Genomic DNA, 21,572 nt, shown 5'->3' on the forward strand with positions numbered 1-21,572 from the left:
TGGTGTGCCAGTCTACTCTATCGCATACTGTTCCAGCTCGGCTCCTGCTACGTCTCCACCGAAAAGATGGATGTCATAGTCAGCTGGGAAAACCTGGTGGTGACAGAAACCCTACTCACATGTCACGATCTCTTGATGTGAGATATGCTTCCCTTTGTGATTCTTGATGCTTGCTGCTGCAGAAGAAGACTTGCAGCTTCCCTTGGTTCCTTCTATTCTTTCCTTCACCGAGGCCAGCAGGAACCTGTGAAGCAAAAAGCCTTCAGGAGTGCGAGCTAAAGATCGAAGATCGATCAACAAGAAGGAATAAGATGGATCGAGTGATGGGCGGATCTTGCGCAGGACCGCGCAGCCTGGCCATAAACCAACGCATCGCTGTCCAAACCTATCGCCCGCTCCTTCCATGCCTTCTCCATCGGTATCTGCTGATGGATAGATGAGCACAGCGATGCGATGTCATATGGAAGTGTTGCGCGGTCTTGAGCAAAACCATCTTACCCTCGCCATGTCTTCTCACCCAACCCAACCTCGCCAACCCTGCAACAACAAGGTATCAGAAAAACCGAGACACAAGCCAAAGCAGTAAGAGAGAGAGAGAGAGAGAGAGAAAAGGATGGAGAAGAGGCAAAACACTGTCGAGGGAACACGAACAAGAAGAAGCGAGATCTATATTGTGAGGAGTGAGTCTCTGCAAGGGTCTTGTGCATAGAATTTATAGAACTACAGTGCAAGACAGACCGACGACTCCAGAAAACACTGCCATACATACAAGACTTTCGTCCAACTTTACTGACAAATCCATTCGCAAACACTTACTGCTCGTCAAATCTTGGTTCTGCAAGTTCTTAGTCTGTAGATGAGGAACTGGTTTAGCTCGAAGCTCATACATGAAGGATATAAATAGATTCATGAACCGTGGCCACCCTCGTGCTTTGAAGAGCGTGGTTTAGGGCAACAGTGACGTGCTCCGGCTCCACACAGAGAGGCCATTGCCGTATACAGCGGAAGTAAAGATCGTATCCCCACTATTTTGACGTCAAAGGAGTAATTTCTTGCCCTTCTGTGCGCGGGGAGCAGATTAGGAGAGATGAGATGCGGTGCTGCAGCTGCACTGAGCAGCTCTGACACCAGCTTTCAAAAGGTTTGCACGTTAAAGCTTGTCATGCCATTTAAACCCCTATCTTCCCTCCCCCCTTTTCTTTCTCTGAGAAGGAAGGAGGAGAAGTAATGGGCCAAAAGGGGATACTATGAATAGCTTGTACTTGATGACTGTTAGAGAGGGAGGAGTAGCATTTCCCGCAAAGACTGTGAGAGATTTATTGGTGGGGTGGCAGAGCTTTTTATGATGCATTTTAAGGGTTACACATGTTAAAAGGAAAAAGCTGGCCTTCAGTCACCCTTCAAGCAACCTTCCCCTTTTATGAAGGCCTTAACCATGGAAGGAGGACCCAAAGGAACTCCTGCTTGAGTACTAAAGGACATCTGGGGACTCTTAAGCATTGAATCCTTTACCTGTAAGCTGTATGATTACAACCCATCGAGTGCATCCCTCACTACCATTTAAGCTATGCATCACCGGTGAAATGAGCTGGTCCTCCCTCCACCTCGACATCTTTGGACACTCATGGCCTTAGTAGGAAGAGCATTAGCACAGTAACAGTGGAGGCTTACTGGATCCTCTCCTCCTCCTCCTCCTCCTTCCCATGGAGAGTGATTAGTGATGTCCAAGTCGAGAGAGGGGCTGTGAAGGAGGACGACACATGCTGATTCCGAGAACCAAAATCCACTGAGGTTTGCTCGATCGGTGATTGATATCGATGTCTTATTTTGCCCGCATCGAAGTTTGACACGGCTAAACATCGGAGCTAATTAATCATAGTGAGAAGATTCAAGACATATTTATATATGAGAAAAGAAATCACAGAATAACATTGATCTCTCCAATAATAAATAAAACATATTTATTATTGGTACCAACACTGAAAGGGTTTGCTCATTTGCAAATGGAAATTAACACTTCAGTGAGAAGATTCAAGATTTGCAAGTTTGATTGAAGAAACAGATGGCAAAAGAAATCACAAGTGTGGGTTTTGAATGCCAATATAAATTCGGAGGTCATTGCCATGCCACGCCATGCCGGGGAAGAGCTTCCACCCCAATTTCCAGTGAGAAGGAGAGGCCGGCGGACGCCAACGTCGGCGGATGGGATGGGCGCATCAGCAGCGTCCAAAGCCCACATCATTTCGCGAATCCCACCACCCGGAGAGTCACGACAAGGAACGAGAACAGTGGCACGAGGTGGCGGCCCCACCGATCCCGTACCACCACCTCATTTCGAAGCATCTGCGACGGACATCTCCACGTCGCTCTCGGTCACCTTCCTCGGCAGGAACGCGGCAGCGGAAGCTTAATCATGGAGTTAATTATCCCCACTTGTTCTAAATATGTGTTGGTTATCCAAAGCGACAGCCAAAAAGGAAGAGGGCGGCAGTGGTGGGCTCCACCGCCCACCACCCACCCACTGTGCTAATGAGTGACGCATGGCCATCATGTGCGTCATTCACACATGCCCATGCTTTTTAAGCCCATGAATCGCTTGGGGAATACCCCCCTCCCTCCATAGGGTAAACTGGTCTAATTATAATATTTTTAGCAATACCCAAAAATATTGTAATATAGTAACAGATATTATATTATAATATTATATTATGTTGTAATATTTTTATGCTATTGTTTTTATTATATTGTTGAAAATATTATACTCTAACATAGTATAAAAATATTGTAATTGGACAAATTCACCATATGGATTGGTCCATAGGAAGAAAAGGAAGAAAAATAGAACCAAAAAAATTAAGGATATTTTAAATATTAAATAAAATATTATTTAAAAAGTCTGAAGGACACTTCCTTGAAAATGACTTTAAAAAATAATTTTTTTAAAAAAATTCACTCATTAAGTTTCATCATAAAATAAATAAATAAATATGGCTTAAAGCAATCGATAACAAAATAAAAATATAAAATTTATATGTCAACGTCCATATAGAAATATATATATTTTTTATCATACGTAAATAATAATTAAAAAAATAAAATTCTCTTTCAAATTTAAATTTAAAGTCTCTTGTATATTCATTCCCTCATATAATATCTTTACATATTTACTAAAACCAATTGTAGTAATAGTAAAACTATTTTTCCTTCTTAAATATATATGATAATCATAAAAAAAAAAATAGTCTTTTCATACTTAAATTCTTCGTACTTTAGGTAACTTATTATAGGAACAACTCAAGAAAGTCAAAGAATCTAATATTTATTTATGTTTAGATTTGAGATCAATTATTACTATGACTACGATCACATCCATCTTACACTCGTGTGTGTGCGTGTGAAAACACAAGTACGTGACTTCGACGTATCAACCTCTCCTGCCCGAGCCGGGGAAGGAAAGAGCATCACTCCCTATCATTGCCGTCCATTTCACTTTTGGATTGTGATGCCCTTCTTCAATATCTATAAATATATTCATCAATTAATTTGATTTAGAAAGGCATTGGGCATTCGAATTGGATAATGGGTCAATTAGTGCACTAATGCCTTGTGTCGGATGCATGTCCTTAATTACCCCACACTGTTGTTGCTTGGCACCTAATTAAGTACCTCAACTCTCTCTCTCTCTCTCTCTCTCTCTCTCTCTCTCTCTATATATATATATATATATATATATATATATATATATATATATATATATATATATATATATATATATATATATGAGACTACAACCACATTTTAAAATAATAAAAAATATTATATCAAATGATATAGTGCTTATATAAAAATTTAAATATGAGATTAATAATATACTGATCGATTTGGATAACTTAAGAAAGACAGGAGTCAGTCAAGTTAGCTAACTGAGTCTTATACACTTAATTTCGAATTTATAAAGACAATATTTTTTTATTATTTATATTTTTTTATCATCATAAATTATGTAATGATTTTAAATATGCTTGTTGTCTAATTTCACATAATTATTAGATAAAAGAAAAAAAGAGATTTTTGTGTGTGTGTATACTTATGACGTCACCTCATCATCACACAATTTCCATGAGATTAATAAATGGGAAAAAAGTGACATAAATCCAATGAGTATAAGTAATGGACATTGTTCCAATTATATGTCTCCCAAATTAATATTTGAGGTGGCATAAAATAAAAGGCACCATCTTATTTATAACCAACTCCACCACCGACTCCTCCATTTCTCTCCTATCTTTTGCCCTTTCCAATTCCACTTCCACCTCCACCTCCACCACCACTCCACAATGATCTCTCCCTCTTCTTCATCGGCATCATCATCTAGGAAGAAGAAGATGAAGCGAGCGGAAACCAAGTGGCGGACCGCCGCGCAGGAGCGGATCTACCGCCGTCGCCTCCTCGAAGCCCTCCGCGCCACCGCCTCGGGGGCAGGGCCGCGGGCCGTCAAGGAGGCGGCTGACTCGGCCCTCGCCCTCACCGCCCGGGGCAAGTCCCAGTGGAGCCGGGCCATCCTCCTCGGCCGCTGCCGCCCTCGCCGCAAGCTCCTCCTCAAGGCCGGCGGCAAGGTCCGCCGCGGCCGCCGACGGCCGAGGCTAGCGGCTCCGGTGCCGGTTGCGGCTGCTGCTCCGGCGGGGAAGAAGGTGAGGGACCGGCTGCGGGTGCTGGGCCGGCTGGTGCCCGGGTGCCGGCAGCTTTCGGCGCCGAGCCTTCTGGAGGAGGCGGCCGACTACGTTGCGGCGCTGGAGATGCAAGTGAAGGCGATGAGGGCGCTCGCGGACGCGCTCTCGGCGGCGTCGCTGAACGCTGCGGCCGCGGGTGAGGCCGAAAGCCGCGTGGTTTGATGGACTCCTCTCTGCTTTCTAATTGTACATGATCGATGTGGGTATGCTGTGTATAATCAATCATAAAGTCTATATACTACTTGTATATGCCCCACACAACAATGATGATGAATTAGATATTGTTGCTTGCAAACTATCTCACTTCTTAATAATTTACTCTACAAAAGTGTTTATGTTGGGATCAAATTAGCAATTGGGAATTGGAGATTTGAGATTTCTGTGCAGGTTATGAAATCTTAATCCACTTTTGGTAGAGATGAGAAAAAGATGTTAGATTTTCTTTTTGGTGGGAGTGTGATACATCTACAGGGCAATTAGGTAGCTCACATGACTTGATTCTTCTATGTTTTGGGGTTCTTTTGTTTGCTAGTATGTATGTGTTTGCAAATAGTAATCTTTGCATTTGGGGTGGTAAAAGTATTTAATTATCTGATGCTAAATAGAGACAAACTAGAACAAAGGTAGGGGTGTATTTATACTTAAAGCTCAATTCAGGCACAGAAATAAAACTTATAACCATTACCAATGATGTCTCTATTAACACTCACATCTTCGACTATTACACATTCTTAAAAGAATCACTATCATACAAAAAACAATAATAAGCAATAATAATCAAAGATGGAAAATATGGGACTGTAGGACAAATTGAGCTCAGACACCAATTCCATAAAGGATGTGGTTGAATTGTGACTACATACACAGGTGACAGTGACTTGGACCACAAAGGAGAAACAACAGACTAAAGAGATAGAAACAGCAGAGGAATTAGAACAGGGCAAGTGGTGAAGGTAGTGAAAGTGTTCTAATGGTAATCATGATGGAGTTGGCAAGCCAAGCATGAACTGCAGCAGGTGATGGCCATGCCCTCAAGGCGATCATCAGACAAAGAGAGGAGATAACAGCTGCTTCTTTATTCTTCCTTCGATTGAAAGGGAAGGTGTCATCAGGCATGCATCATCCATCAGAAAAGAATCTGTGATTGCAAGTCCTTTTCATCTTTTATTTCCAGAATCTTGCGTCAAAATATCACAGTATATAGCAAAAGTATTTCTACTTGTTTATATCTCAGTCTGGTTCTTCTTCACTAGAGAATAATCTATGTTTTCTAGTTTTGGAGAGTTCCAGAGAAACCTAAATCGGTGTGGAACAAGAAATGTTTTAGATTTGATTCTGACAACAGAATAAAATCCCAGTGTTATTTCACAGAGATCATCTTCTATCCTAACAGAGATAACTTGACCTTCCTCTTCCTGTATGTACGTACTTCACACATCGATCTCAGCCTTCCATCCATATAAGGTGGGATTACAGATCTATATGATTCCACTTCATTAGAAACAATTGATGCTATTAAAAATATGGCAAGAGCACATCACAATCTCTAGCCAAAACACACTGCCAACCTCCACGAGGAGAATCTTTTTGCCACAGGACTGTTTTCTTGAATGATTTCCAGCATTATAGATCCCCTCAAAGTCATGGCTGACAAGCTTTCTAACACGATGACGCTGGAGAAACCACCCTGTTGTACATAAAGATCTCTCACGAGAGAGAAAAAATGAGATTGTTGCCTTTGATAACAAAAAGAATAAGCAAAACCTTCGTTGTCATCTGTACTCTGTCTCTGTGTCCTGCTTCCGTTCTCGCATTCGATACAAGTCTCTGAATAAAGAAGCTGACGAGTAAAAGGATCTTTCGGTCACCCTAGTTGTTTGCGTCAAGAGTTCACAGCTCCTAGTGCAAAATCGGGACAGTTTGCATTCAATCTCCATCTTCAGAATCTGTGATCGGGAAAGATGGATATCAGTAGTTTGCTTAGGCATTGCCGGCAAGTAGTAGTATCATGACTTGCAAAGCATAGGAAATATCCACAAAGAAAAAGTTCAGGTCCTGATCGAATGTCCTCACCAACTTGACCTTTATTACTCATCTGTGTCATAATCATTGCAAATATTAGTTTCCACCTGTAGGTGTGGAAGACGAGGAGGGTAAGAAGCATCGGGTTGAATATATAATATAAAGTGGTTGGGAAATTGTCCATCCATGACAAGGCTTCGATACACTCTTAGCTGGAAATGCAACCATTACAACAATTAGGAATCTAATAATAAATAACATGAGGAAGAACAGAGAGAGAGAGAGAAAAAGGAGGGCGAATCCACAAATAGAAAATGTTTCATCTTTGACTGATGCCTCGGCGCTAAAAATAAAGTGGGCGAATTTTCAAAAAAAAAATATTCTACAATTCAAAATTTTCTATATAGCATATTTATTTAAAATATATATAATTTTTTTTATAAATAATCATTTTATCATTGACTATTGTCAAACCTGCCATCGCCCCGCACGTCTTCACCACCATGTTCCCTCCCTATTTGTCATATTGGATTTGTCTTGAAAGAGGTTATCGTCGTCACACCCCTTCTTGCTCATGTGAGGGTGGCAAAAGTTGTCATCGCATACGATCTTTCCTCTCCTTTATCTCATCATATATGTTACAAAAAATGATTGTCATTATCGCAACCCTCTTGCTCGTGCGAGAGAAAAGATTGCAGGAGTAGACTCGAGAGGATGGACGTGATGCAAGGACGATAAGAAATGCAGTGCAAGCTTAGTGCAGGGTGACGACATAGGAGTAAAGTAGTATTTTCACATGATCAAGTGTGTTTTACGAAAATTTTTCAAAGCATGGATGTTCTGTTAGAAATTTTGAAAGTTCAGATTTTTTTTTTTTCAAAATTTCACTCAAATAAGTTTATTGATTAAATATATAGCTAATTTTATATTTAACGTATTACTTCTCTTATATATCAATGTTTTCTTATGCAATTATATTTCGCTCTTTTCATTAAGGGGGTTTCTAATTCCGAACATATCGTTGATTTGATAGCCAGCAACCTATCTATTTTCTCTGTTTTTTTTTTTTTTTATGGATTAGGGTGAACAAGTCTATCAAATTGGACTGGTTGTTAGTTATAGTATTTTTCTACTGTAACTCATATTGTAACTGATTTTTATTTTTAGATTGATTCCTAGCATAGGAATCATAAGTCTTTATGTAACATTTTTTTCATAGAAATAAAATAGTAAAGATCATTGGTATTTTTTTTCTAATATTTTTCAGTTGATTTGTCTTTTGTTATAATATTTTCTAATAAGATTATAGTATTTTTTTAAAAAAATATATATATACTAAAAACACCATAACCACATTGAAAAATATTATAACTTATATAGAGGACAAATTATTGGAATATTAATTTTTTTTTAAATGAAGAATCATACCTATTTGAAAACTGAGCAAGATTCATAAGTATTTTATTAATGTATTTTGAGTCAATTTTCTTCTAACCAACACACTGCTTCAATCTGTGTGTGTAATTGAATGTTGCTTCTATGGTCCTATTACAATATGTTCCTTCTTTACAAATATTTGTGAACATTGCTTGGGTTTCAAATAACTTTGGTTATTGGTTTAAGTACATAAACATAGTAAGTTGACTTCTATATGAGTTACAATGTTTTTAAACAAGATTATAATATTTTTGATATAATTTTAAAAATATTATAATCCGATTAAAAAACATTGTAATATGAGGGAGATGAACTCAAAATATATTAGAAAATTATTTATGTACTTTGCTCGGCTTTCAAATAGAAATAGGTATGGTTCTCTATTTTAAAAAATAAACATTCAAATAATTTTATAACATGGTTACAATGTTTTTTACACATTTTTTTAAAACATTTAACTGAAAAAAATTAGAAAAATACTTATTAAACTGGTTTATGTATGCTTATGAAAAAAGATTAGAAAAATATTTATGATTGATAGATCTAATGCTCTAACACAGTATTTTATAGTAAGTTTGCTTTTAGAAAAATATGAAAAAATATCTCCTAAAAATCCAAAAAAATGTTACACTATATATATATATTCACATAGCACTTCCATTAAATAAGAAAGACACAAACGAGCATTTTAATGATTACATCATCTCTTAAACATATAATTAAGATCCCAACTGATCAAGTGACACCAAAGGATTCTAAGATGTCGATAGTTGAAGTTTCATGTGGCAAGACCATTGGATAAAAATTAAACCATAAAAGGTTTCAACTAACTTAGTTGGTAAAGATTTGATAGCTTATCATAAGATCATAAACTTTAAATTAAAAATAAAAAAAATCAAACTTTACACATGAGAATAAGATTTTTTAATTATCTTTCCCTCCACACAATATCGTAGCGAAATGATACTAAAAATTCAATGAAAAATATCAAAAAAAAAAAAAAAAAAACATCGAAAAGGATCACGAATATGCATTAAACATCTTCGCTACATCGCTTCGTGACGATTGGGCACTATGATATGGTGCGCTTGTTCGATGTCATTGATATGCACGACATCCTCCAAGACCTCCTCGAGCTCAACCATCTGCTTCTGCAGCCAGTACGTGCCATCACCTTCCTTGTGCACTACGGTTGCTATCAGGGCGATGGGACCCCTATCCAAGGAATATTCATTGAGATCGAGGAACTGATCCGATGAAACTCACGACGAACGCCCTCGAGCTTGGGCTTACCGCTTCACCTAAAGGATCAGTCCGTAGGAGTTAACTATGCTCTATTATGTCAAGGGCAATAAAAGGAAGGGGGACTGTTGAGAGATATTCCAAAAGAGGCTTCGATTTTATAGTGGACTCTCTCTATATATAAATTAAAAAGGACAGGTCAAACATCCTAACAACATAGACTTGTCGACGAATTCCGAAAGTACAGACCACATTTGCAAATCAAAGTCTGGTGTTTTCTATTAATACCCTTTACTTTCTACTGAATAAAAGTCCTCTCAAAACACCACAAGTTTCGATTACGGTGCACAGTGTAGTAGTTTAAATGAAGAAAAGAAAGGGAGCAAACACTAATCGCGATATCAGTAAATAATGCAAGCAACTCATGTGCACAACCTCGTAACAAATCCTCCTCATTAACTCTATCGTAAATGCAAGAAAACGAGTTGTCATTTCTGTAACTTTCAACTTCCGGATCGGTAGATGCAAAAAAAACAAAAGCAGAGATTTGAACGAGTCAAGATTAGCCGATCCAACTTGCAGACGAAAACACAGATTATAAGGGAAAGCAAGCACGCCAACAAAGCTTAACGAGAAATTACACGAGGGAAGAGCAGGGTTCTCTAGGGCTAGGAGAAGAGGGACTCATCGATTTCGATCTTGACGATCTCTCCGTCGTCGAAGCGGTCCTTCTTGGGAGGCGAGGGCCTCTCCCCCTCGTCTTGTCCCGCGGCCGCGCCTGAGGGACACAGTCGTCACGCAGCTTAAAATAAACAGTGGCGACGGAAGACAGGAGAGGGCATAAAAGGAATGCTTGCTTACGTTTCCCAAGGAATGCTTGAACCGTTTCCCCTTCGCGGTCTTCTTATCTCCTCTGCCGCAGTAAACTGATCCACACGAGAAGATTGAGCGAAGGAAAAAGTAAGGGAACGGAATACCAGAGAGAGAGAGAGAGAGAGAGAGATAGAGAGAGGGAAGGATGGAACTGTGGATCTTAACCGGAGGAGAGAGGAGGAAGAGGGAACGATGAGGCGCGGGGCGTGGCGGCCGAGGGAGGAGACATCGAGAGGACGGAGCCAAAAACAAAATGGGCCGACTTGCTTCTTGGCCCAGCCCATTAACTTGGCCAAGATCACCGACTAGCCGAGGCGCGTGGCTTCCCAATGATAATTTGACCAGATTGGAAAGGAGAGTTGAGGTTTGACAAAGGGCACGTGACTCCGATGATAAATGGACTTCAAAAACTGGACCAGTTAAGAAATCGGATGATAACAGTTCATACGCGTACGGTATCATATCTTACCAGATCCAATTTTAATATCCAGATCACAATTGGATCCCATGATCCGCGGCTGTTCAAAGTCAGGAGATGCAACTGTATATTTACTGCAATTCCAATTACTTGTTATTGTATTTACACGACAATTAAAACCTACGTCCGACCAAATAGACCTACAAGGAGGAAACATTACAACATATTGTGATATGATGTTGTATGACCACTGAAATCATAGAAAAGGAAATTAAATGAAAGCCAAAAACCAATGCGGACTATCTATGATATAAAATATATATACACATATCTGACATGTATATATATATATATATATATATATATATATATATCACCAAAACCAACTGTGTCGACTATCTATGACCTTCGTACTGGTTGCCACCAGAGGCATATGACCGTAAATTTCAGCAAACAAATCGAGGCATTGAGACCTTTGTTCACTGTGACCTCCCATACTACTGATGCCATTTGATCCAATCTCAAATATCCTGCCTGTAAACATATATAGTTCAGTGAACTTTCTCAACCAAGTCAATGTACCGATGGTAGATTTTTTAGGTAACAAACAAAGCCATAGTCAACGGAGTGCTTAAAGAAGTAGATAGATGCGTTGAATTAGTTTGAGGAAGAACTAATTTAATCTGTACTATTATGTCAACACCATTCACTATTATGATCCAAAGAATATTACAGTCCTCACCTTTCACCCATATTGGAGGAGCACCTGTTACGTTTGCAACGAGGAACGACATCGCAATATCTTCACAATTCCTGAAGCATAAATCACAAGGTTTAGAAGAACATCGGAAGAAAAAAAAATTATAAATGATGATTTCATATTTTAATTTAAATCGGAAGGTAATACCACTATCCTCACCTGTGCTCGGTTACGTAATGACGGATAGATACAGGCATGTGATTTGTATAGAGATGAAGATACTTCTTGTGGAAAAATGCTGCCTTAGAGAGCACCATACTGTACGTGCCCGTCCACCAAACAGACCACCAGCCTCCATACCTGTAACGTTCCTTGTTTTCTTTCTGCACAAGAAACTACCATGCTTAGGGTTAATCTGAAACAAAGTTAATGGCAGAAGAAACAACAGAAGAAAGCGAAGATCTCGGTAATCAGCCACATCTTCTCGGATGAAAGGGTAAGATATGAATGGTGTAGATTCTATATGCATATTGTAAAGAAGAAGCACGGTATGAATCATAAAAGCAGAAGATAGATTTAAGGAGTTTAATTGTCGGATTAGTCCCATACTCTTTTACAACTAGATATGATCAAAGGAATACAAAAAAACGACAGGAATAAGAATGAGCTTACCATTTTATCCGGCCAATGCATGCGAGGTACAAACCCTACCATTGCGGTAGGGGCACTTTGCCACACACTGAAAGCCAACTCTACAGATGTGCAGGGAAATAGAACATCATCATCAATCGAAAAGATAGCATCTGTCTTTATATCCATGATTTCTTTGAATCTGTTGTTTAGACTGTCTTCTTCATTTATGTCGAATTTTAGTTCAAAGCCATTGCAGCTTTTACAATTTGGTTTTGCGGCTTTCCATAAAGCATCACGTAGGGAATCTGAAGGTCGATCGGGCTCGCTCCATACGATGCGAATAGACTCGACACCGACGCAAGAAGCATAATGAACGACAGATTGCTTTAGAAGGTCATTTCTCTTCCATGTGTTCATCACTATAGTGTACCCTCTCCTGTGAAAAGCAATGGTTATAGCATGTTAGGTGAGCCTCGGAACAAGTATTTGTTTGATTACAGAACAGGGGTTGAAAATAGGAGGTTTCTAAGTTCTGATGTGTCTCTTAATCTGTGACGAGTTTTTCAGTACTTGGATCATTGTTCCTCACAAAGCATACAGTTCAAAGTTACAGCAAAAGAAATGATATCGTATAGTCCATTGTTGCCTTCGGATAAATGAATAGACAGACCAAGCTTTTAATTATATTTTAACAAGTTTAACATCCCGACATCAAAAACATAAAACAACCAATCCACTGTTTTCTTACATCTCCGTGGATGCACTATGCGAACAAACATCCAAGTAAAATTTAAAGATTCCTATTAAGGTTTAATTAGATCTTTCTTCTTGATGGTTAAGATGACAAGCGCATCAGAAGTTTTATATATTCATCGAGTAAATATATAAAATTAAAATTAAAAAAGCATAAGAAGTCTTATGTGATCATTTGCTAACTTTTGTAATCTTTTTATTTAAGGATATGAGTGTTGGGGAATTTAAAAATAATATATGTAAAAGATTGTATTGTCAATGTGAGAATATTAAGGTAAATGTGTAGAATAATTAGAAAAAATTTAAAATAAAATAAGACATAATTGTTAAGATTTTAAGAATATGAAGACTGATATAGTTAGAAGATATAAAATAATTATCATCAATAGTATAACGAGAGGTCAAGAAAGACTAAAAAGACTTTAATAAAAATTTAAAATATTTTTTTAATTTAAAAATATCTCAAATATTTAATTAAATTTTTTATTATTATTGTTATTATTATTGTTGTTATTATTATTATTGTTATTGTTATTATAATAGATCTTTCTTCTTATTACAATATTTTATTTCACAAAACTCTTGACTTCCAATAAGTCTTAGTCTCTATGGTTGATTACACGATAGCTGACTGAAAGAAAAATAAGAAGATAAGAGAAGAGTTGGTTGATTATTTAATGATGATTATGTTGGGTCCAACCTTGTGGGCTTGGACTAATGATTTGGGCAAGTCCAAATCTGATTTATCAATAATTAAAAAAAAAAAAAGGAGGAGATCATCCTAGAGAAAAGAAAAATGAAAGAGGAGAGAGAAAAAAATAAGATTTTGATGACAAACCCATTTTAATACACAAAGAGGGAATAGAATTATTTGGCTTCAACAAATTTTTCTCAACAGATTACATCATTTGTTTTTTATATATTTTAAATTATTGTTATAATTATTATTTATTTAAGGGGTCCACAAGAGTTGTAGTGTGAGAGGATTCGAATCGGAAAGGGATCGAGTACATACCACCAAGCTAAGCTAGATGGTTGAATATATAATTTATCATTTATTCAATTAAGTTTTATGCTGAGATTGACTTAACAAATCTCATGAATTAATCATCTCCTGGACAAGAACAAAAATTCATTGAATTTGGAAAAGAAAAAGTTGATGGAAGTGCAAAGGACAATTGCGGCCAATAAAAGAGATTCTAACAGTGGCCGATCTCTATGATCGAATATTGAGAATACAGGATCAGGAACCGGAAGCATGTAAGAGACCAATAACTAGTGGACATCTTCCCAACAACTAATATTAGAGCCTAAGAATCATGTACTGTAGTCAAGACTGTTGGCACCCTGCAAATTTGTCATCGGACACGACAGTACCTATACGTAATAGAAACCTGTAAAGCGGTTCGATCGACGCCAAAAAGCTTGATTCCAAGATCGTGTGTTTGGTGCCCATATACATATAATTTCGTCGCTGGGAGGTATACTTACCCACTATGATAGAGACTCCCACATGACATGGAGAATATTAATGACATGTTAAAAAGAACACCCCATGTTGACACTTAATACTGCAGTAGCTCAATATTCATAAGAAGAAAGCCCATATATCATACATGTGTCAGGATACCAAAGCTTATGATTCGATTTAGGACACCATGTGGATATATTCTCCGAAGCAACTTTGCCTATATATTCCGATATATTAACTGTTGATTGAGTTAGCAGATATCTTAGTCGCTTTACTGTCAAGCCGCTTTTGAAGCATAATAGCGGCATATGAAATGAAAAGGTAAGCAAAAAACAGTGGTATTGGAGTCTAAATCAATTTGATTTGGACCACCGTATATGGAGATTTGGGTCAAATTCAATGTACTCGGATCTCTTAGCAAAGTGAGATTAATTTCTACCCTTCTCTCTCCATCGACATCTCATATATGATTATTAATCCTAAAAAATGGTTCTGAACGATACACGGGCATAATAAATCATTTACCCCAATAATCTGGTGCTTTAACAACTGTGATTAGGTAGAGATATAGGGGCATGAAAGCTTCAGAGCAACCCATTAAAGAAAGAAAAGGGAATAAATCCACATCTATAAAGAACGTATTCGAGATGTCATGCTAATTTCTAGGTAGTGCAAATTAGTGATGATAATTGAAAAGAAGAAGAAGAACGGACCCGGGAGGAGGCGACGATCCGGAATAGTGTGAGGGGCGGCAGCAAAGGAGGAGGAGGAGGATGAGAACGAGGAGAAGGGCGAAGGCGACGCACCAGAACAGGAGGAGTTTGATCTTGAAGGAGGATCCGGCGGGGAGCTGACGGAGTCTGAGAGGTATCCTCCGGCTGTTTCCGGAGGAGAAGAAGAAGAGGCGAAACCCTCCTCCGCCTCCTCCTTTCATCGCCACAGTATCTCACGCCAGGAAAGACTCCACCGCCACTTACATACCCACCCCTCGTCTTCTCTTTCTCCCTCTTTGACCCGCGGCTCCTCACGCTCCGGCGCCTGGAGCGAGTAAAACACCGAGCGACGATGGAAGTCGGAAGTTGAACGAGGGGCGAAACCACCCGATGATATCCCACGCTTAAATAGCCCGCTCGAGCCTCCCCCTCCGTCCCCGTTCGTGTCCGGTTTGTTATCCACGTAGTTGTCATCAACGAACCCACGGAACACACTCGCACGAGAGCCCCGCCAATGCACTGTCACCGATCAAGGTGGCGATTGCCAGAATCGACGGCCACGATCATTAGGGTACGTTTTCAAGTTACTTCCATGATTGCATAATAATTCCTCTTTCATCCTACCGCAGCCGTACATTACTCCGGTTGGGTTAGAGAGCTTTCCCGCAGCTATGTGCCACGTGTTATCGTAGACAGGACAACAGGGAAACGAGTGTCCTTATCTGGTTAAGTGAGGCAAGAATTGCATAGAAAAAAATGATTTGGAATACAAAATCCAAATGGGAAGTCAAATCGATAGCTAGTCAAAACAACTTAAAAGGAGAGGAAATAACTATACATTTGGTGGAGAAAAAGAGGATCGCTTCCGGACGCACTGAAGTACGTCCCGTGGAATAAGATGAGGTACGACAAGTATACAACAGGAAGTCTTCCACGGAGTATGCAGTGCACGTTATGATGTGCCTAATGCATGCCTTGGTTTGTGAAACCAAGTTTAACTACACTTTGGACATATTTCTATGGCAATAGTTTATTGTCTTGACATTTACAGTACGTAAGAGTGTATGTTAGGATTTCAAATGATAAGAAAGCAATTAATCCTCAGTTTTGACCCTTTTATGTCTTACCAACATGGAGAGTTCTTGTCAGATTCCAAAAGAGATGCCGGAGCTTTCTAATCTTTGATTTGTTCTGCTGGAACATTCAAGATACGGTGCGAAGCAAACGCCACCGCCCATCCAGAAACGTAAGGCTCGCCTCTTTCGTGCGACAGCATGCAACCGCGTTATTGGCTCGTCGAGAAAGCCGGAGGACGACGGCTGCTGAATTCCGTGAGCGTCCGGCATGATCGAAGCACAACGTGAAATGGATTGGTTTCAGGAACGGTGAGGGCTCAAAACGTACTTCGCCGTCCTCCTGCCGCCTCTACAGTCAACGAAGAATACTCAACCCAACTTTGTTTGTACTCTCGAAGACAGCGATGTCGAAAGCAACTCCATCGAGAGGAAGAGTAGGCTCGCCGTTGAATCTTCTCGTAGCGAACGAGGCAGGAAGCTGCAACTGACGTAGGAATCATGCGCTTCCGTCTCTGAGAACACAAGAAACAGGTAATGCCATAGAATTCATAATGTGAGAGCATTCTTCCGTCCCAAGCAAGCTAGTTTTTGTCATTGTCAATTCTAGAAGAGAATCGACTGGAATTGGTTTGGACTTCTGATGGCATTAATTATCACTTGTCGATTCTCGCGTCTTTGTCGATTGAAAGAATTCGTGCTTCTTTTGACATTGTCATATGAGCATTGCTTCGCCCTTTGTGCAGGGAGGATGACTAGCAATCTTCCCCAGCACGTGTCGGCCGGACCAGTTGTTGATGGTGTCGGTCGATGACTGTTGTTTGCCAGCAGTGAGATGGACACAAATTGGGTTGCCACATGTAAAACATTATTATGGAGGACTGATACTTCAAACATGCAGATATTTAAGGGACTCGTGCATAGGGCGCTTAGTAGACGTTGACGACTGGCACGTGACACGGAGTTAAATACAACGTTCTGTGGCCTATAAAGCAGAGAGAGATGGGACCCACTAAATGCCCTCATGTGGTGTACATGATGACGAAGCACGGCAGTAGCGCCCTCGGGCTGAACACCAACAGCTCATCCTCACCGACACCGTTGTCGTGGGGCCCTCCGCCGCCGCCCAGCCCCGTCGGCATCACCGAGTCGAACCCCGCCCCCTTCCCCTCCTCCTCCTCTTCATCCCCTTCCGCTGCCCCGCCGCCGTGCCCGTGGGCCACACGCCCGGCCACGACGCGGCACACCAGCATCGCCCGCCGCGCGCCCAGGAAGGCGAACTCGCGCTCCAGGTCCTTCGGCAACGCGCCGTGCGCGCCCCAGCTGGTGGCGTGCGTCGCGATCCCGTCCAGGTCCGCGTGCTTCCCCGCGAACCCGTGCCTCACGATGGCGCAAGCGCAGCAGTACGGGCTCCCGCACACGCCCGCCGGCGCCACGTCCCCGCCCCGCCCCGCGTCCGACGAGCAGAGGCTCGTGGTACAGTAGAACCTCAGCCGCTCGTTCCCGTCCGCGATGCAGCGCTCGTCGCCGCCGCCGTTCCTCGCCGCGTAACGTGCCGCTCTCGACCGAACTGCATCGCGGTACTCCTCGTACCACGCGAGGGTGCGGGTCGTGTTGTGGATCTTCAGGACCCGGTGGACGATGGGCGACTTCCCCTTCCACCCCGACTGGAAGATGATGCGGACGATGTTGTAGCCCGAGTCGGCCTCGCAGAGCTCGGAGAGGGAGTGCTTCGTGGCCTGGTGAAGCTCGAGGAGCTGATGCTTGCTCAGCACCTCACCGCATGCCGCGCACGGATAGACGTCGTTTCTGGAGGCGAACGAGTCGTTCTTGGCGGTGGACCCGGAGAAGACATGTTCCTTCCCGTCCCCACCGGATTGCGTGCCGCCGGCTCTGGCATCAGGCGACAAGGGGATCGATTGGAGAGGGGTGGAAGGGCAAACGGGTGCATCGCCGGGCGGGTGCAGCTGCGGTTCTTGATCCTTGCCTCGAGGTCTGCGGAAGGAGAGGATGCAGCTGAGATAGGATCGGATGGAGAAGGATTTGAGGGGCTTCGCATCGGGGTTGGAGGAAACCAGAAAGGAGGGGGAGGAAGGGGAGACCTTCCTCCTCTTGGGCGGCGGAGGTTGTTCCTCTGCGTTGTTGTTGCAGGGGAAGAAAAAGCAGCCCAGGTGGAGGAAGAGGAGGACGAAGAGGGAAAGCAAGTTGCTGAAGTAGGATCTTGCAGTCGTCATTTCGTCATTGGAATGAGAGAAGAGGGGAGAGGGAAACGGCCATGGAAGAGGAAGCAGGCTAGGATGGGGAAAGGTCTATTGCCAAGCTGCGAGCTACAAGTAAGAAAGGGTGTGGAGGACGGTGGCCGGAGTGTTGCATTCATTGGGTTCTATCCGCCTTTATCCGGACCTGGACCAAATTGTGACACGATGAACCAACCCGATCCGATCCAGTTATAGGAACTGTTCGAGGGTCGATTCGGTGCAGATCAGCCCAAGGCAACACGTTCGGTGGGACTTCGCTTGCAAATTTATTTGCGGTTGGTGGTTCGTGCACACTAGGAAACAATGAGTCAGCCCCATGAGAGCCCCAACTACTGGGCAGATGGCCCTGATCGATCGATCAATCGATCGATCGATCAATCAATCAATCAATCAATCAGTGAGAAAGCTAGGTTTCTTGGATCACATAATCGTAAGCCAGCGTGTTTTGATTTGATTTGATACCGACACGAGGTAAAATGTACCCATTCGAATCAGATTAGTAATAGGATAATATGAAATTACTTTAGGCCCAAGTTTTATCTTTTGGTAAGCATTTGAGCCCAAGATTGTATCGCCGGCATGGTTTCACCATCATAGGGACATTGGACGGCGAGGATGCAATATCCATTCTAACACACTCGGTTCATAGTCTTCTCTCCTACTAAGAGGCTCGGAAGCCGTCGCTTACAAGCATGGCTAGACAGGTCGCCTGAGAGAGCCTGCCGCTAAGGTGTTCGACGCCAAGACCTCCGCCAGTAATTTCATGTACAGAGAAAAGAAGACGAGATATGCGTCAATGCTGATGCCACAATCTTGCAGCATTTGGCGACTTATGGTATGATGATCATGGATAAATCCTTTGATAAGGAAAAGAATTCGAGGAGGAAAATTCCATAGACAGTGATGTGGCTAAAAGATAAAAATGGTCCTGCCTCAGGAGCATAAGCTAAGCATTTCGACAAACAGGTGCTACACGAGAGAGATGGCCCTGGAAAGATCGGAGCTCTCCCACACCTCGACACCTTCCACCCCTTCCCTGCTCAGGAAAAGACGATCCCCACCTCCTTCCATCGCTTTGATGAGCCCTCGCCTCGCGTCTTCCTCCTTGTCCACAAAGATCCTGCGGAACGCATTCTCGCAAACAGCTGCCTCCGTCTCCCGTTCGCTCCGTCGTCGTCCTCCTTCTTTATCCATTATCTGCGACCACACCTCCAGTCCCGCTTCCCTGCCCACGAACACCTGGTTCTTGTAGCAGCGGAGCACGCTGTTGGCCCCTTCCCCGGCGCTCCTCATCCCGGCGGCGGCGCTCCGCTCCTCCAGGTACACCCAAGGGTCCTCCCCCAGCCGCCGCATGTCCGCTACTGCCACGTCCCCCGACCGCCAGCAAACCTTGTAGATGGCCGAGCCCTCCCGGTCCACGTCGGCGTCCGCGAACGAGTCCCCGAACCGCCGGCTGCTGCTCCCCGCTCCGGGCTCGTTCGTCTCCCACACCGCCTCCCCGGACCGCGGGTCCCAGAGCCGCATGTAGCCGGCGTACCCGAACGCTCCCGCGCTCACGGCCGCCGCGAAGACCAGCCCTCGCTCTCGCACGTGCACCAGCCGCCCCGGCGCCGCCGCCTTCGCTGCGCTCCCACTCTGCCGCCCGATCGCCGCCGTCGGTAGCAGCGTCGCCGGATCGACCGCTAGGATGCAGTTCTCCGGGTGAGGGCACTCGAACGCCGCGTACACCGGGTCGTCGGGGCCGGACCACCCGGCAGCGATCGCGGTCACCCTGGCCTTGTACACCCGGTGATCGCCCGGGTCGGACCAGTGGACGGATCCTACATGGCGACCGCCGGAGACGTCGTAGAAGTGGAGACCTGGGGAGTCCAGCGAGCCGGCCGCGGCGACCTCTGGCCACACGCGCTGGAGGGCCGTGATCTCGTCCAGATGCGTCCGCACGGTCCCGGTGTCGGCGAGGCTCCAATCGTAGGCGGAGATCTGGCCGCCATGGGCGATCCAGACGGATCCGTCCTCGGATCCTGCGGACAGTGCGGTGGGGAAGGCGTCGGATGCGGGGCGGAGGGTGGCGACCAGGGTGGCATCGAAACCGACCAGTGGCGGCGGGGACAGAGCCGACCGGAGGCGGGCCTCGACGCCGTAGTAGAGGGCCTCTTCGAGGAGGTCCTGGTTGGAGAAGCGGCTGAGGACAGAGGAGGGGAGGCGACCGGAGCGGAGGAGGGAGAGGAGGGTGGAGAATATCTCGGGATCTCGGTCGATGAAAACGGGTGAGGGTTCTTCGTCGGAGTCAGGGTTGGCGCGGAGGCAGAGGGCCGCGAGAAGGGAGTCGGGCCCGCCGGATTGGAGAGTGGCCACGGTGGTCTCGAAGAGCTTGCCGCCGACGTCGAGGACGACGCGAGCGTTCGGTTGCGAGGCCAGGGTGACATGACTGAAATCCCTTCCTTCCATCTACTCCTCCTGCTCTTCTTCTTCGGCTGGGGAAAGAAGGCACTTGGATGAAGAACAAGGCAGTCGAACTCGAGGGGATGAACAAGTTGGACTCGCTGTCTACACTATGACTTTGGGCTTCAACCTTCAGGGTCAGGACTCGCACGCCATGGACTGGTCAACGTATTACCCTTGCGGTCTGCACGATAGCAATAATTCACACACACACACACACATAAATTTCATTTAAGGTTTTTCTATCCTATTTTAGTTATTTGAATTACTTTCATGGTATTTCAATTTCTATGCTATATTGATAATTATCGACTCTCTCTCTAAGTACCGACGACCATAGAGTAATCAAAATAATCCAAATTCAATGGAGCTCTGTTTTGGTCTCGAGTCAGTAATAGTCGTTCTTGGCCGATAGATTCTAATTACACTTCCATGGACTCGGTGAATCTATGGATGCATGTTTGCCTGTTCCGTTGACCGTGTTGAAGCCCATGTTGGCCTTTCCCCCGCGGTCAGGCGCCGTCTGCTCGCGGAGACGGCCGCCGCAAGCGGACGGTGGGAAGGGCCAAACCGCGGCAACAGTTGCTGAGGTCAAAGATTGCCGCGGGAATCAGAGAAGCAGCTGCAGCAGGCGAGACGCGGCAGTGGATTCGAGGACACGGGGATACGAGACCGCAGCCACCTCCCCGAGACACACGTATCGGCGAGGACAAAGGAGCCGGACATGAGAACCAGGTCCCGTAGCCCTCCTCGGCCGGAGGCCTCCGTGCTGCGAGAGGGAGGAGGAGGAGGAGCGGACAAGCCCTC

At 43.5% G+C, this 21,572-nt stretch overlaps 4 protein-coding genes across 6 annotated transcripts; 1 reads left to right on the top strand and 3 right to left on the bottom strand.

Annotated features, from left to right (window-relative positions):
- Window positions 1-4,257: 4,257 nt before the first annotated feature.
- Window positions 4,258-5,065, top strand: LOC135616123 (transcription factor bHLH149-like). The gene has a single exon (XM_065115305.1). The coding sequence runs from the start codon at window positions 4,338-4,340 to the stop codon at window positions 4,890-4,892; it is 555 nt and encodes a 184-aa protein (XP_064971377.1). The 5' UTR covers window positions 4,258-4,337; the 3' UTR covers window positions 4,893-5,065.
- A 3,909-nt stretch (window positions 5,066-8,974) lies between these two features.
- On the bottom strand, window positions 8,975-15,578 carry LOC108953347 (glycosylinositol phosphorylceramide mannosyl transferase 1). Of its 3 annotated transcripts, XM_065117236.1 has the most exons (7): window positions 14,993-15,435; window positions 12,095-12,491; window positions 11,642-11,805; window positions 11,465-11,535; window positions 10,293-10,357; window positions 10,073-10,209; window positions 8,975-9,490 (listed from the first exon to the last, which is right to left on the bottom strand). In XM_065117236.1, exons 1-7 carry the CDS (start codon window positions 15,211-15,213, stop codon window positions 9,487-9,489), a joined length of 1,059 nt encoding a protein of 352 aa, XP_064973308.1. In that variant the 5' UTR covers window positions 15,214-15,435; the 3' UTR covers window positions 8,975-9,486. The 3 variants fall into 3 exon arrangements, 2 of the variants coding, with proteins under 2 accessions (XP_064973308.1, XP_064973309.1); XR_010488651.1 differs by lacking the exon at window positions 8,975-9,490 and having other exon boundaries at window positions 9,871-10,209; window positions 10,293-11,256; window positions 14,993-15,432; XM_065117237.1 differs by lacking the exon at window positions 8,975-9,490 and having other exon boundaries at window positions 9,871-10,209; window positions 15,086-15,578.
- A 1,338-nt stretch (window positions 15,579-16,916) lies between these two features.
- On the bottom strand, window positions 16,917-18,457 carry LOC135617225 (uncharacterized). The gene has a single exon (XM_065117239.1). The coding sequence runs from the start codon at window positions 18,297-18,299 to the stop codon at window positions 17,088-17,090; it is 1,212 nt and encodes a 403-aa protein (XP_064973311.1). The 5' UTR covers window positions 18,300-18,457; the 3' UTR covers window positions 16,917-17,087.
- Window positions 18,458-19,161: 704 nt separating this feature from the next.
- LOC135617224 (protein ENDOPLASMIC RETICULUM-ARRESTED PEN3-like) lies at window positions 19,162-21,033 on the bottom strand. The gene has a single exon (XM_065117238.1). The coding sequence runs from the start codon at window positions 20,769-20,771 to the stop codon at window positions 19,293-19,295; it is 1,479 nt and encodes a 492-aa protein (XP_064973310.1). The 5' UTR covers window positions 20,772-21,033; the 3' UTR covers window positions 19,162-19,292.
- Between the last annotated feature and the right edge of the window lie 539 nt (window positions 21,034-21,572).

The sequence above is a fragment of the Musa acuminata genome, chromosome BXJ2-7 (genome assembly GCF_036884655.1).
Source record: "Musa acuminata AAA Group cultivar baxijiao chromosome BXJ2-7, Cavendish_Baxijiao_AAA, whole genome shotgun sequence".
Lineage (NCBI taxonomy): Eukaryota > Viridiplantae > Streptophyta > Magnoliopsida > Zingiberales > Musaceae > Musa > Musa acuminata.

Coding starts and splice junctions, on each gene's coding strand:
- LOC135616123 (XM_065115305.1), top strand. CDS start 4,338: ATGATCTCTCCCTCTTCTTCATCGGCATCATCATCTAGGAAGAAGAAG.
- LOC108953347 (XM_065117236.1), bottom strand. CDS start 15,213: ATGAAAGGAGGAGGCGGAGGAGGGTTTCGCCTCTTCTTCTTCTCCTCC. Junction 11,806..12,094: donor TGCATTGGCCGGATAAAATG/GTAAGCTCATTC, acceptor TTTCTTGTGCAG/AAAGAAAACAAGGAACGTTA. Junction 10,210..10,292: donor TCAAGCATTCCTTGGGAAAC/GTAAGCAAGCAT, acceptor TGTGTCCCTCAG/GCGCGGCCGCGGGACAAGAC.
- LOC135617225 (XM_065117239.1), bottom strand. CDS start 18,299: ATGACGACTGCAAGATCCTACTTCAGCAACTTGCTTTCCCTCTTCGTC.
- LOC135617224 (XM_065117238.1), bottom strand. CDS start 20,771: ATGGAAGGAAGGGATTTCAGTCATGTCACCCTGGCCTCGCAACCGAAC.